Below are 14,687 nucleotides of genomic sequence, written 5' to 3' on the forward strand. Positions count from 1 at the left end.
CGCCTCCTCCCGTCCTCCCGTCCTCCCCCCTCCGCTCTCCCCCCGCCTCCCCCTCGCCCTCTCCCCTCCATCCTCCCCCGTCCTCCCCCTCTATTGTTGTTGGGTTTCATGCTCTCAGGCTCGGGTTTCATCCAGGAGACGCCCTCAGAACCAGAGTCCAGAGGCCCCGGAGTCCGCTGCTGCTGTGGGACTAGTTTATCCCTCAGACCCGGGCCCCCTCAGACCCGGGCCCCCTCAGACCTGGAGCCCCTCAGACCTGGAGCCCCTCAGACCCGGGCCCCCTCAGACCTGGGCCCCTCAGACCACGGACACCACCCAGGTCCGCAAGTTCATTAAAAGTTAAAGATCATGTTTAAATAAAGATTCATTTTATAACATCTACATAAATCTGCTTATCACTCACCCCCAGGATCAAACCAGACACAGAGGCCCCCACATCCACCCACAGAGACCCCACATCCACCCACAGAGGCCCCCACACCCACAGAGACCCCACATCCACCCACAGAGGCCCCCACACCCACAGAGACCCCACATCCACCCACAGAGACCCCACATCCACCCACAGAGACCCCCACATCCACAGAGACCCCACATCCACAGAGGCCCCCACATCCACCCACATCTTGACATACTCATCAGAGAATCAAACACCATCAAATAAATCAGATAAATGTTTATAGAGATGATGGGGGGGGGACTCAAGGCTGAGACAGAGAAGAAGAAAGAAAGAAAGAAAGAAAGAAAGAAAGAAAGAAAGAAAGAAAGAAATAAGGAAAGAAAGAAAGAAAGAAAGAAAGAAAGAAAGAAAGAAAGAAAGAAAGAAAGAAATAAGGAAAGAAAGAAAGAAAGAAAGAAAGAAAGAAAGAAAGAAAGAAAGAAAGAAAGAAAGAGGGATTATGGAAGGGGAGTTTGGTTTGTGTAACTAAGCAGCAGCGCCACCATGTGGTCGGTTGGTCCCTGCATCTGGATCTGTTCCTGCCACCGGACCAGAATCAGTTCTGAGTTCTACCTCCTGGTCTCCAGAGGATGAACATTTTATAATTTAAGGAGAAGAAGAAGAATTGAAGGCTGCAGCCTCTTTGGTGGTAGATAAACTTTTATTATGCCTGCACAATCTCACTGAAGGTTAACAAACTGTTTTCCAGTCGGATGCATAGAAAATCACTATAAAACGTCCCTCTGTAATATCAGGGATCATCAGCTTCATCATCCTTCAACATTCACAACATAAACCTCTTCACTGCACTACTTCACCTCCTCCTCCTCCTCCTCCGTCACCTCCTCCTCCTCCTCCTCCTTCTTCTTCTGTGGTAATAAAAAACTGATCAAAAACACCAAGCTGCTTCTCGACAATAATAAGACGTTTTTTTTTTTCTGTCAAAGAAAATAAATAAAAAAGTCACAGCAGAGTTTGTTGAGACGTGGCGTCGCTCAGCTCCGAGGAGTTCATTCAAAAAACGCCGACGTCTTTACATCCAGAAAGACCCAGAGGAAACATGTGAAATATAATGGACAGGAACATTTAAGGGGAAGGACGGGAGAGAGACGAACACGGATCATATTTATCTACAGACTCCATCTAAAACAGATCTTAACTCCACACACTGAAAACAGAACCCGGGTTGATCCAGACTCCCGGGGCCTGAGGATGGGAGGGTGGGGGGGGTCCAGGTCTGGGGAGAGGACGGGGGGGGGTCTTTAAGGGACGGTGACGTGGAAGGGACTCCCGGGGACGTTCTCGTCCCCCCACTTGACGATGAGGATGTAGCTGCCCTGCTCTTTGACCGTGTAGGTGACGTTGTACATCCTGTTGCCCATGTGTTTGACGTACACCTCCTCGCACGGCGTCTTGGGCCCGTGGACGCCGACCATCAACATGTTGGTTCCTGCAGAACAAAACAACAATCAACGGTCCTCAAACAACCACGAGCAGGAGCTGGTCTCTCGTGTCCAGGACGTCCGTCCTCACCTGCTTTGCTGCAGTCGACCGTGAAGGCGTTCTTCTGACCGACGAAGGCCTTGGACAGGCCGGCGCCGCGGGAGATGACTTTACTGGCGTCTGACGAGAACGTGGGCAACGAGGTGAAGGCCCCGCCCACCGCCGAAGACTTGGAGACGGTTTCCACCAGAACAGAGGACGTCTCGTGAAGACTGTGTCCTCCAGAAAGATGAGGACCTGCAGGAGGAGCCAGAGAGGGGACAGGTGGAGGTTAGCTTAGCACTGATATGTAGCATGTAAACCCCATCAGAGGGTTTAACTGGAAGGAACGGCCTGTTGATTCCCACAGATATGAGCAGTGACTGAGTGAAGGGTCATCACAGATTTACATCTGGTGTAAACGATACAGATTAACTGTGTTTATGACGTATTTATTTTTTTTATTCTGACTATAAACACCTGACACAGAGAGTTAGTCTCTCAGGTGCATTTACTTTGTCATAATGATGATTAATGTGCATCATCCCTCTCAAATAAAAACTAAATCTGGTGACTGGATCAAAGTGAAGCTGGAGATCTGTTAATAATAGGAAATAATTATGAAACTGATTAATGGTTATTAAGGAATTATTAAAAATGGAATAAGTGAACAACATGGAGGAAATCTCCATCTTCTTCTGGATCAATAGGACGTCGCTTCTGGATCAGGAGAAATAAAATGTCCAAAGGTTGAATTGTGTGAACGTTGCCTCCTGTAGTGAATCAGTAGCATTTTGGAGCCAGATTCACTTTAAGAGGTAAAAACCCAACGTGGAGGAACTTTGGGTTCTTTGGTTTGATCCTAATGTCCAGATGGAGAGTGGACCTGGTTCTGTTTCACTAGAACCTTTGGAGAACATGTGAGCTCTGTGGTGTTTCTGGGTCCAGGTCTGGTCCAGGTCCAGGTCTCGTCTAGGTCTGGTCCAGGTCTAGTCCAGGTCTGGTCCCGGTCTGGTCCAGGTCTGGTCCAGGTCTAGTCCAGGTCTAGTCCAGGTCTGGTCCAGGTCCAGGTCTAGTCCAGGTCTGGTCCAGGTCTGGTCCAGGTCTGGTCCAGGTCTGGTCCAGGGGTCGATGGATGAGTCCCACCTGAGACTTTGGCCTTGAAGGGGCTGCCTACGATGTGTTGGGGGCCTCCATACTTGATGGAGATCATGTAGTTTCCAGGGGCCATGGGGGTGTAGGAGACCTTGTACCCCTCGGGACACTCCTGACAGTCCATCTTCACCTTGGACGGTCCGTCGATGGTCACGGACAGAGCTCCTGATCCCGCGTTACACGTGTTGACAATGAAATCTGACGCCACGCCTGAACAAGGAGACACAACATCAGCGCTAGAACACATCTAACGTTTCCACCACGAGCTTCAAACGGAGTAACTGTGGTACCTGTGGTTCCTCCCTCCAGTCCTGGTCCGAAGGCAGACACCATTCCTGGGTCTCCGACCTGTCCCGGTTCTCCCACTCGGATTTTGAAGGGACTGCCGGGAACATGGCTGCCGTTGAAACGAACATCTATGGAATGAACGCCGTTCTCTCTGGGGATGAACCTGATAGCGTACTGGTCTGTGTGGACATGCAGAGGATGGAGATTTGTATTAGTTTTCATTAAAAACACTAAGGCAGGAACCTTAATTAGAAACACTATGAGTTAATAAAAACGATGAAAACGTAAACACACGTAATAAAAACATCATTTAGTTTTAACTTTACATGTTGTTTAATGAAGAGCAGCATATTTGACTCTTTGAGGCAGTAAATGATGAACACGTAGAGCTGAGTGTCGTCTGTGTAGTGGTGAATAATAATAACAACGTTGTGTTAATGAGTGAGGCCATGGAAACATGAAAGGCTGAATGTGGTGGGCCCAGTCTCGGGCCTTGAGGAACTCCACACAGCGTTCAGGTTTTCACCGTTTTCCAGCTCGGTGATGAAACACTCCTCGATGGCTCCGGACGGCGTGTGGATCTTAGCATCGATCAAACCTCTGGCTCCGTTCAGCTGGACCGCAAACGAGGCCTCCTGACCCACCTTCAGACCCATCTCCTGACGAGGGACAGGAAGCAACGCAGATTTAGTTCTATCCTGGTCTGTCCAGAATCAGAGTCTGGGAACTCTCTACCCGGGTCTGGACAGTCCAATCAGACACACTTCATTCATCAACAGCCTGAAGCTGAGAGCTGGTCAGGCAGGAAGATTATGAAACTGAGAGGTTTTTGCAGTTTGGTACTGACCCAGACTATATGAGATAAATCACTGAATGATAAAGGTTCAGCCAGACTTTTTAGAAGATAAAGTTTTTTCCCGTTGTTCTGCCTACATGTGGTCATTGTGCTGCTGTTGTCAGCTGACCTGCAGGCTGGTGATGGTGAGGCGCCGGGCGTCGTCGGAGAGCGTGGCCACCGGGACGATGAAGGGCGAGTCTGGGATGTGTTCATCGTTGAATTTAATGGAGATCTCATAATCACCTGAAAATAAAAGAAAATAACTTTATTCTCAAGAGGAACTGATTTATTCTGATTCAACATTAAACTTTGTTCTATTAAACTGCTTTAAAATATATGTGAATGTTTATTTTCTTTATTTACATATTCAAAATAAACGTTTCATTCGTTCAAATCAGTTCTTATTAAGATCATCAAAATCAGTTATAAAAATCCAATAAATAAATAGATTAAACCTGTGTTTAACAGCAGAAAGAATAAAAGATTTAATGTTTTGAATGTCGGTCACGTTATAGTGACGCCTGGAAGCAGCGATAAACCCAGTGGTGCTGTGGTTATTTCCTGCTCAGACGCATGAACCGACAGAATGAATGAATCAGGTGATGAATGAATGAATGAATGAATCAGGTGATGAATGAATGAATGAATGAATGAATGAATTAGGTGATGAATGAATGAATGAATGAGGTAATGAATGAATGAATGAATGAATGAATGAATGAGGTGATGAATGAATGAATGAATGAGGTAATGAATGAATGAATGAAGGGATGAATCAGGTGATGAATGAATGAATGAAGGGATGAATGAATGAATGAGGTAATGAATGAATGAATGAATGAATGGATGAATGAATGAAGGGTAATGAATGAATGAATGAGGTAATGAATGAATGAATGAATGGATGAATCAGGTGATGAATGAAGGGATGAACTGACCGGGCTCCTGCACCACGTAGGCCACCCCACAGGACCCGTCCTTCCTGTCTTCGAAGCTGATCTCGGCCTTGCTGGGTCCCTCCACGGCGATGGACAGACCTCCGGCTCCGGCCTCTCGGGTCCAGATGCTGAACTCGGCTACAGAACCACACATGGGTTTACTACATGCAGTTCCTCCAGCGGCCACTAGAGGCCCCCGGCCCCCCCCCCACAGGGTAAATGAAGCCAGAGTAAAACCAGCCCACCTGGGATTCCTGCCACCCCCCGGTCCAGGCCGGTTCCTCCTGCTCGGACCTTGTGGGCGCCCCCCTCCCCCAGGGGCCCCACGGTGAACTGGAAGGGGCTCCCAGGGACGTGCTGCCCCCGGTACTTCACGTTCACCGTGTGGGGGCCCATCTCCTGCGGGACGAAGCGAACGCTGTAGGTGCTGTCCTCCCCCCGGATGATCTCAGCGTCCTCCATCTTCCCCCCGGGGCTGGTCACATGGGCCGTCATCTCCTGGTTACCCCCCTCACCTGAGGAGGAGGAGGGGGGGGGAGGAGGAGGAGAGGAGGTGAGGAGGAGGAGGAAGGGAGGAGGAGAGGAGGAGAGGAGGAGGAGGGGAGGAGAGGACGAGGAGGAGGAGGAGGAGAAGGAGAGGAGGAGGAGGAGGAGGAAGGAGGAGGAGGAGGATGGGAGGAGGAGGAGGTGAGGAGGAGGAGCAGGAGGAGAAGTAAGAGGAGGAGGAGGAGGTGGGGATGGAGGAGGAGGAGGAGGAGGAGGGGAGGAGGAGGAGGAAGAGGAGGAGGAGAGGAGAGGAGAGGAGAGGAGAGGAGAGGAGAGGAGAGGAGGAGGAAAGGAGGAGAAGGAGAGGAGGAGGTGGAGGAGGAGATGGAGGAGGAGGAGGAGGAGGAGGAAGACAAGGAGGAGGAGGAGGGGAGGAGGAGGAGGGGGAGGAGGAGAGATGTTAACAGACACATGAGGAGTTCCTGTCTCTTGTTCCAGGTCAAAGGTTAAACCCAGAGGACACAGACCATCCTGGAGGACAGTGTCTCTGGAGGACAGTGTCTCTGTGGAGGACAGTGTCTCTGAAGGACAGTGTCTCTGTGAGGACAGTGTCTCTGTGGAGGACAGTGTCTCTGTGGAGGACATATGGATTGATTTTTTTTTTAAGTAACAACAATAAATGAATGTAAACATGAGTTTATCTGTCATCGTCTGTTTAGACTGAGAAGTCGATCATGATCGATTAGTTCTGTCTGCAGGGACCATGAGGAGGAAGACACTGTCTCTGTAGGGGACACTCTCTCTCTAGGGGACACTGTCTCTGTAGGGGACACTGTCTCTAGAGGACACTGTCTCTGTAGGGGACACTCTCTCTGTAGGGGACACTGTCTCTAGGGGACACTGTCTCCGTAGGGGACAGTGTTTAACTCTGTGAGGACACACACCGTCCTGGATAGTCCCGGAGAACCCGCCCAGATTGTCCCGTCCCAGGAAGTCTCCGAAGACGTCCCTGAAGGGATGTCCTCCGACCTGGGTGCTCTCCTCCACCCGGACCTCCCTCTTGGTCTCCCCGGCCCTGGTCTTGCTGATCTCCGTCCTCTCGGTCCGGGTGTAGGTGTGACTGCTCCGGGTGAAGGTCCGGGTCAGACGGTCCTGAGCCGAGACCATCTGAAACCAGTTCCCTGAGACCGGGGGGGGGGAGGAGGAGGAGGAGGAGGAGGGAGGGGGGAGAAGAGGAGGAAGCAGGGAGGAGGAGGAGAGGATTAAGAAAGGAGGAAGAGAAGAGGAAACAGGAAACAAGGAGCAGGAGGAGGAGGAAGTGGAGCAGGAAGTGATGTCACAGCTCACCTGGGATCTTGAGGTTCAGGTCACATGTGCTTCCCACGGTGGCGATGGACGGAGCCTGGCGCCTCCTGGTGATGCTCTCCTTCACCCGGCCCTCCCCCAGAACCCGCACGGTGAACGGACTCCCTGTCAGAGAGAGCGACAGGCGCTCTGGATTAGAACCAGACTAGAACCAGACTAGATCCAGACTAGAACCAGACTAGAACCAGACTAGAACCAGACCTTACATTAGAACCAGACTCTGGATTAGAACCAGACTAGAACCAGACTAGAACCAGACCTTACATTAGAACCAGACTCTGGATTAGAACCAGACTATAGACTAGACCCAGACTCTGGACTAGAACCAGACTATAGACTAGAACCAGACTCTGGATTAGAACCAGACTCTGGACTAGAACCAGACTAGAACCAGACCCTACATTAGAACCAGACTCTGGACTAGAACCAGACTATAGACTAGAACCAGACTAGACCTAGACTAGACCCAGACCCTACATTAGACCCAGACTCTGGACTAGAATCAGACTCTGGATTAGAACCAGACTCTAAACTAGAACCACACTAGACCCAGACTATAGACTAGACCCAGACTCTGGATTAGAGCTAGAACTAGACTAGACTCAGACTAGACCTGACCCTACATTAGAACCAGACTCTGGATTAGAGCCAGACTATAGACTAGAACCAGACCCTACATTAGAACCAGACTCTGGATTAGAACCAGACTAGACCCAGACTAGAACCAGACTCTGGACTAGAACCAGACTAGAACCAGACCCTACATTAGACCCAGACTCTGGACTAGAACCAGACTATAGACTAGAACCAGACTAGACCTAGACTAGACCCAGACCCTACATTAGACCCAGACTCTGGACTAGAATCAGACTCTGGATTAGAACCAGACTCTAAACTAGAACCACACTAGACCCAGACTATAGACTAGACCCAGACTCTGGATTAGAACCAGACTAGAACCAGACTCTGGACTAGACCCAGACCCTACATTAGACCCAGACTCTGGATTAGAACCAGACTAGAACCGGACTATAGACTAGACCCAGACCCTACATTAGAACCAGACTCTGGATTAGAACCAGACTAGACCCAGACTAGAACCAGACTCTGGACTAGAACCAGACTAGAACCAGACCCTACATTAGACCCAGACTCTGGATTAGAACCAGACTAGAACCAGACTAGAACCGGACTCTGGTCTAGACCCAGACCCTACATTAGAACCAGACTAGAACCAGACTAGACCCAGACTCTGGTCTAGACCCAGACTCTGGTCTAGAACCCGTCTCGTCTCTGTACCTGGGACGTGTTGGTCGGCGAACTTGATGTTGATGATGTAGTTCCCCGGCTCGGTGGGACAGTAGGTGACTTTGCAGGTTCCGTCCTCCTGGTCCTCACAGTTGATGTCCACTTTGCTGGGACCCTCGATGGACAGACCCAGTCCCCCGTAACCTTCAGACACAGACACATCCGGGTTCAGATCTAGAACCTCGAGCCAGGCTGAGGCGTGAGGTCTAGACGTTCACCTGCGTTCCTGGTGTCCACCATGAACTCGGCCACCTCGAAGGTGTGTCCCTCCACCAGTCCCTGCCCGTGGACTTTGACCTTAGAGGCGTCCCCGATCTCAGACTGTCCCACCATGATCTTGAAGGGACTGTTGGTCACGTGCTTCCCGTTCTTCTTCACGCTCACCACATGTTCACCCACTTCCTTCGGAGTGAAGGAGATCCCTGTGGACACGTGAGACACACGAGACACGTGAGACACATGAGACACATGTATGAGACACATATATGAGGCGTGTCCTCTGTGGACCCACCGATGTGTCTGTTGGGGAGTCTCTTGAGGAGACACGGCTCCTCGTGTCCGGACGGCGCTCTGATTATCGCCATCAGGCTGCTCAGGTCCGTCTCCGTGATCTTCAGGGACACGTCTGTGGACGTTCCAACGTTGAGCTGGGACGTCCTCGTGGACTCGTCTCCTGGAGACACATGGACATGAGAGACGAAAGGTGAGAATGCTACGCTATACGTTAGCTTAGCCCCACAGGCTAACATGGATTTATAACACTCGTCTGTTATCGTATTATCCCCTCAGACTGAATGTCCCGGTACCGGTGATCTTGGAGGTGAAGGGGCTTCCAGGAATATGTTTATCGTCGAACTTGACGATGATGTTGTAGTCTCCGGGGGCGGTGGGCAGGTAGGACACCGTACACGTCCCGTCTTTGTTGTCCTTACAGCTGATCTCTGCTTTAGACGGACCTTCCACGGCCAGAGACAAACCACCTGCAGAGGGACACAGGTTTAATATCGGCCTCCTTCAACACTGTCTTTATGTCCCTGGGGTCAGTTTGACCTCAGTCCTTTCTGTCTGTTGGTTGGTTGACGACCTACATGAATCCATCCATTGTACCTGTTAGACGACTTCAGAGCAACATAAAAACAGTCATTTTGTCTCCTTTAACGTGAATAATCGCCTGAATTAATCAGCACTGACTGAACTTAAACTGGAAATAGACGCGTTTAAATGTCTTGATGTCATTTCTAAGTTCATGTTCTTGTTCTCTGTAACATCTGTAACATCTGTAACATCTGTAACATCTGCTACATCTGTAACATCTGTAACATCTGCTAGTCCACCTTCAGTCCATGAGTGTTTCTGTTTATTGAAGTGTTTGTGTTTATCACAGTGTTTGTGTTTATTAAAGTGTTTGTGTTTGTCACAATGTTTGTGTTTATTAAACTGTTTGTGTTTATTAAAATGTTTGTGTTTATTAAAGTGTTTGTGTTTATTAAAATGTTTGTGTTTATTAAAGTGTTTGTGTTTATTAAAGTGTTTGTGTTTGTCACAGTGTTTGTGTTTGTCACAGTGTTTGTGTTTATTAAAGTGTTTGTGTTTATTAAAGTGTTTGTGTTTGTCACAGTGTTTGTGTTTATTAAAGTGTTTGTGTTTGTCACAGTGTTTGTGTTTATTAAAGTGTTTGTGTTTATTAAAGTGTTTGTGTTTGTCACAGTGTTTGTGTTTATTAAAGTGTTTCTGTTTATTAAAGTGTTTGTGTTTATTAAAGTGTTTGTGTTTGTCACAGTGTTTGTGTTTGTCACAGTGTTTGTGTTGACGTGCCGACACCTTCTCCAGCGTCTTTGGTGACGATGGTGAACGTGGCCGGACGGTTCACGGTGCCGTGGCTCAGACCAGGACCATACGCTGTCACATGACCACTGTTAATAGCATCAACGTAGAACTGGAGAGGACTTCCTGGAACAGAACGAACACCAGAGATCAGAGCTAATTAAATCATTAAGATTTCAAGAATTCAAGAACTTCACTAAACTGATGATACTGTCCTGTTAGCTGATGAAACTGTTAGCTGATGATACTCTACTGTTAGCTGATGTTAGCTGATGATACTCTACTGTTAGCTGATGTTAGCTGATGATACTCTACTGTTAGCTGATGATACTCTACTGTTAGCTGATGATACTCTACTGTTAGCTGATGTTAGCTGATGATAGCTGATGTTAGCTGATGATACTCTATTGTTAGCTGATGTTAGCTGATGATACTCTATTGTTAGCTGATGTTAGCTGATGTTAGCTGATGATACTCTATTGTTAGCTGATGTTAGCTGATGTTAGCTGATGATACTCTGCTGTTAGCTGATGATACTCTATTGTTAGCTGATGTTAGCTGATGTTAGCTGATGATCTTTTTACCTGGGATGTGGTTTCCTTCGTATTTGATGTCCATCTCATGTAGACCTCGTTCTGTTGGTGAATATTTCACGGTGACGGTTCCGTCCTTGTTGTCGGTGATGTGAGGATGAGCTGTTCGCCCTGACGGCATTCGCACTTCACCTGGAAGATAAAACATGGACTCTCTGACATGAATAAATCTGGTTATATTCAGACTTTATTTATCCCAACAGGGAGATAATTCCTCCACATTCATCCCACACACAGAAACAATAAGTACGTAGGACGTAAGGATGGATCAGACGTTAACCGACCTGTGATCTCTCCTTTCTGCACCGTGAAGGGAATGACCAGACTGAAAGGACGCAGGATCGGCTCGGTCACGTCTGCAGGGCTGATGGGATCATCGGTGGCCTAGACCAGAGCCAGAGAGGAGGAGTTAGTTACACCACACTGGGAACTCTGGGAACCCATCCAGAGACCGGAGGGAGGAGGAGGAGGGAGCAGGAGCAGCAGGAGGAGCAGGAGCAGCAGGAGGAGCAGGAGGAGCAGGAGGAGCAGGGCTGCAGAGGAAGAATTAAATAGAAATATGTGTAGAGGACAGGTGTCAAACATACGGCCCAACAGAGGGACTGATCTGGACTAGACAGAACCAGAACCAGGACTAGACAGACCCAGCTCTACACAGCAGACAGACACGAGTCCATATTACACTGACTATTATTACTACATTATTACTATTATTACTGATTATTATTAAGAAATGTCATATTCTTTAAAGGATATTTTATTACATCTAAACATTCTCTAATCTCCCTGTTCTTCTTTGCTCTGAAACAAATGTTAAAATCTGTAGTTGTCGTTACTTCCTGGTTATTATTGTGTTGTGTTCCTGATCCCTTTAGATCAGACCTGGGCATTTTACGGCCCTTTGGACATTCCCGTCCGGTCTGTCAGTCATGAGCACAGATGAACTGTGCATGAAACACGACTGTGTTGCTTTTATTTTGAGCCATGATGTGTTATTTACGTCATGATGCTGTTAGTTCGTCAACAACAAAAAAGTAAGATTGAAACAGCTTCTTGCATCTATTAACCATTTAAAGCCTGAACGGATCGCTGGCATCCGTCAAAGCAGCCGATTTTGAATTACCGTAAGTCACAGTGGTTTGGTTCTATTGATAATATTCATTGTGAGTGATTAAACACTGGTTAGTTGTGTTTTTGCCTGAAAGACCTTCGTGACATCTCGAGGGTATAACTAACTTTGTTTTTACCAACAAATTCCTCCAAACAAGTCTCTCTTACTGAGGCTCCGTGATCGTTGCTCTCCAACCTGCAGCTACAGCAGCATCATTACCGTAATGGCAGCATTTTTTCTAGAAAGCGCAACTTGAATATTATCCATCAGGGAATTACGGTAATTCAAATACAGCAAACTTCTCTTTGTGGGCAGACGGACATTCAGGTTTTAAAGGGTTAAACATTTATTGAGCTTTATTGAGATACAGAAAATAATTCATGTAGCTACATGGTCACTTCTTGGTTCACTGACGTTTTCCAAAGAGGACAAAGTTTCCAACATTCAAATGCGTTTTATCCAAAACTACAGATCGATTGTGTTTCATTTTTCTCTTCAACCTACAGCAAAACTCACAAATTTAAATAAATATTTACAGAATATTCTTATGTGTCTGATTACCAGTAGCAGCTTATCAACATATATAATTTACTGCTTTTTACAATGGGAGAAAATTAATATTGAGCAGAATAATGTTGAAGTTATCGTTTGGTTTGGCTTCAACACAGTTCAGATTTTTCATGCGGCCCCTGTAGAAATGAATTGCCCTGCCCTGGTTTAGGTCGAACCGGTCTGAATGTGGCCCCTGAACCAGAACCAGTTGGACCCAGTTTACAGAACAAGAAATACTAAATAATATATAATAAATCAAAAACATCACAGTAAAAACAAAACAATGAAATAATATAAATACAAACTAAACTAATCGTTCACTGATATCAATAAAAATATAATGTGCTGCTAAAAATTGTGTTTTTTCTTGTTTACTGAACAAACGTGCCTTTAGCACTTAGCAATTATGCTAAGCTAGGCTAACAGAATAATAAAACCTTAAATAGAAAGTAACTTGTTAGAAGTAATAGGAATCACATAAACACGGTGAATAAATAAAGTAGCTGAGGTTTGAAGCGTTTCAGACCTGCTGTGTCCAGGCGATGATCATGCAGATTAAACATGCAGCGACATGCACAGCCACGAATAATCAATACATGAATCTGGGCTGATATCGACTGTCAGACAGGAAGCTGAACAGAGGATAGAGAGGAGGACGTGAGGCTGGTACCCAGGGAGGGGGGAAGCCTACGTAGGGAGAGTAGGTCGGCTGTAACCTGTCACACGGCTCCTCCACTACTGGGACGGAGTCACCTGCCTAACGAGGAACAATTAACGAGGAACAAGTTAACGAGCAAACAGTTAACGAGCAAACCCTGAAAACATCTGTCTCCGTCTCAATCACAGCTCAATCTGAAAGATCACGACAGAAGGAGGATCAGGAGACATACGTTTAAATGTCAGAGCTCTGAAAAAATAATTTAATTTACAAAACTTCAACAAACATTAAAAATAAATTAAATTAAAAACATGGAAACATGGTCAAGTTAAGCATAAAAATGTAGAATTCAAACATTATATAGTTAACTGAACTATGCTGAGCGTGTTCGGGGCCTCGGACACTCACCACCACGTGGAAGGGGCTGTTGGGAATCTGTTCCCCTCCGAACCGGATGGTGATGACGTACTTCCCCGGCTCCGGGGCCGTGTAGTAGATGTCAAACGTCCCGTCGGGGTTCTCCACCACGTCCACGTCCAGCTCCGCTCCGTCCGGCGTGGACACCTTACAGGTGACTTTACCTTTCCCAGCGGCCTTAGCGTCCACGGTGATGACCGTCTCCTCTCCGATCTGGATGGTCGGCCCGATGCCCGAACCTGACGAACCAAACGTGTTCATGGACGATTTAAATTCATTAGATAAAGACACAAAGATCTGATTCTGAGGGGACACTCACCGAGTCCATGTCCTCCAATGGACACTGTAGGAAAAACAACATTAGACTCAGTCAAAACAACAACAACAACAACAATAACAACATTAAAGTCTTGGTCTTGGTCTGATTGGTGGACGGAGGGACGGGGGGCGGGGCCTGACCTGTGACCAGGCACTTGCTGGCGTCCCCGGTGGGGAGGGCGTGGATGCGATAGGGGGAGTACGGGATCTCGTCTCCCCCGTATTTGATGGTGATGGTGTAACGTCCGGCCATGTCTGGGACGTAGGACACCGTGTACGTCCCGTCTCGGTTGTCCCGGATGTTGGCCTTCTTGGGTTTCCCCTCCGGGTCCTGTGGACACACGGGGAGGAGTCAGTTTGTTTAAGGGACCTCCCCCCTCCCCCCCCTCCTCCCCCCCAGCTTTAACCTCCTCATGGAGAAAACGTACAGAGGTTAGAAGAGTTTAGATTCACACAGCAGCTACGTCTACTCACAGCAGAGGACGGAGGGACAGAGGGACAGAGGGACACGTCTCTGTTAGCTCATCAGACACACTAATGGAGTCAGAGGAGGTGAAGGGGAGGTGAAGGGGGGAGGTGAAGGGGGAGGTGAAGGTCTTACACAGCCTCTCTTCAGAATACTGAAGGGGATGGTTCTCTTCACTATGTGAGCGTCCCAAACCCTCCGTCCCCAGTCCTCCACCCACAGGGACGTCTCTCGCCTGGAGCCGCCCGGACCCTGGAGCAACCACACACACATCACTGCTGCTCCTGCTGCTCCTCCTCCTGCTGCTCCTGCTCCTCTACCACCTCCTCCTGCTGCTCCTGTTTCTACTGCTCCTCCTACTGCTCCTCCTCCTCCTACTACTCCTACTGCTGCTCCTCCTCCTCCTCCTGCTGCTGCTCCTTCTACTACTCCTACTGCTGCTGCTCCTC

At 48.0% G+C, this 14,687-nt stretch overlaps 1 protein-coding gene across 9 annotated transcripts in view; it reads right to left on the reverse strand.

The window, feature by feature from the left end:
* Nucleotides 1–1,081: 1,081 nt before the first annotated feature.
* LOC125000291 (filamin-C-like) overlaps nucleotides 1,082–14,687 on the reverse strand; it is a 35,863-nt gene continuing 22,257 nt past the window's right edge. For 2 of the 9 annotated variants that reach the window (XM_047575742.1, XM_047575745.1), the window contains 22 exons: nucleotides 14,374–14,490; nucleotides 13,914–14,103; nucleotides 13,774–13,797; nucleotides 13,446–13,693; nucleotides 13,050–13,136; nucleotides 11,001–11,100; nucleotides 10,708–10,848; nucleotides 10,121–10,249; nucleotides 9,106–9,279; nucleotides 8,811–8,972; nucleotides 8,518–8,721; nucleotides 8,291–8,443; nucleotides 6,974–7,096; nucleotides 6,571–6,807; nucleotides 5,386–5,655; nucleotides 5,141–5,278; nucleotides 4,330–4,445; nucleotides 3,891–4,023; nucleotides 3,367–3,543; nucleotides 3,068–3,286; nucleotides 1,973–2,179; nucleotides 1,082–1,889 (listed from right to left, as the gene is read on the reverse strand). In XM_047575742.1, coding sequence (XP_047431698.1) covers nucleotides 1,702–1,889; nucleotides 1,973–2,179; nucleotides 3,068–3,286; nucleotides 3,367–3,543; nucleotides 3,891–4,023; nucleotides 4,330–4,445; nucleotides 5,141–5,278; nucleotides 5,386–5,655; nucleotides 6,571–6,807; nucleotides 6,974–7,096; nucleotides 8,291–8,443; nucleotides 8,518–8,721; nucleotides 8,811–8,972; nucleotides 9,106–9,279; nucleotides 10,121–10,249; nucleotides 10,708–10,848; nucleotides 11,001–11,100; nucleotides 13,050–13,136; nucleotides 13,446–13,693; nucleotides 13,774–13,797; nucleotides 13,914–14,103; nucleotides 14,374–14,490 — 3,537 coding nt within the window. In that variant the 3' untranslated portion in view covers nucleotides 1,082–1,701. The remainder of the gene's footprint in view (nucleotides 1,890–1,972; nucleotides 2,180–3,067; nucleotides 3,287–3,366; nucleotides 3,544–3,890; nucleotides 4,024–4,329; nucleotides 4,446–5,140; nucleotides 5,279–5,385; nucleotides 5,656–6,570; nucleotides 6,808–6,973; nucleotides 7,097–8,290; nucleotides 8,444–8,517; nucleotides 8,722–8,810; nucleotides 8,973–9,105; nucleotides 9,280–10,120; nucleotides 10,250–10,707; nucleotides 10,849–11,000; nucleotides 11,101–13,049; nucleotides 13,137–13,445; nucleotides 13,694–13,773; nucleotides 13,798–13,913; nucleotides 14,104–14,373; nucleotides 14,491–14,687) is intronic. The other 7 variants (XM_047575748.1, XM_047575744.1, XM_047575746.1 and 4 more) reach the window with 5 other exon arrangements.

The sequence above is a fragment of the Mugil cephalus genome, chromosome 22 (genome assembly GCF_022458985.1).
Source record: "Mugil cephalus isolate CIBA_MC_2020 chromosome 22, CIBA_Mcephalus_1.1, whole genome shotgun sequence".
NCBI classification, from domain to species: Eukaryota; Metazoa; Chordata; class Actinopteri; order Mugiliformes; family Mugilidae; genus Mugil; species Mugil cephalus.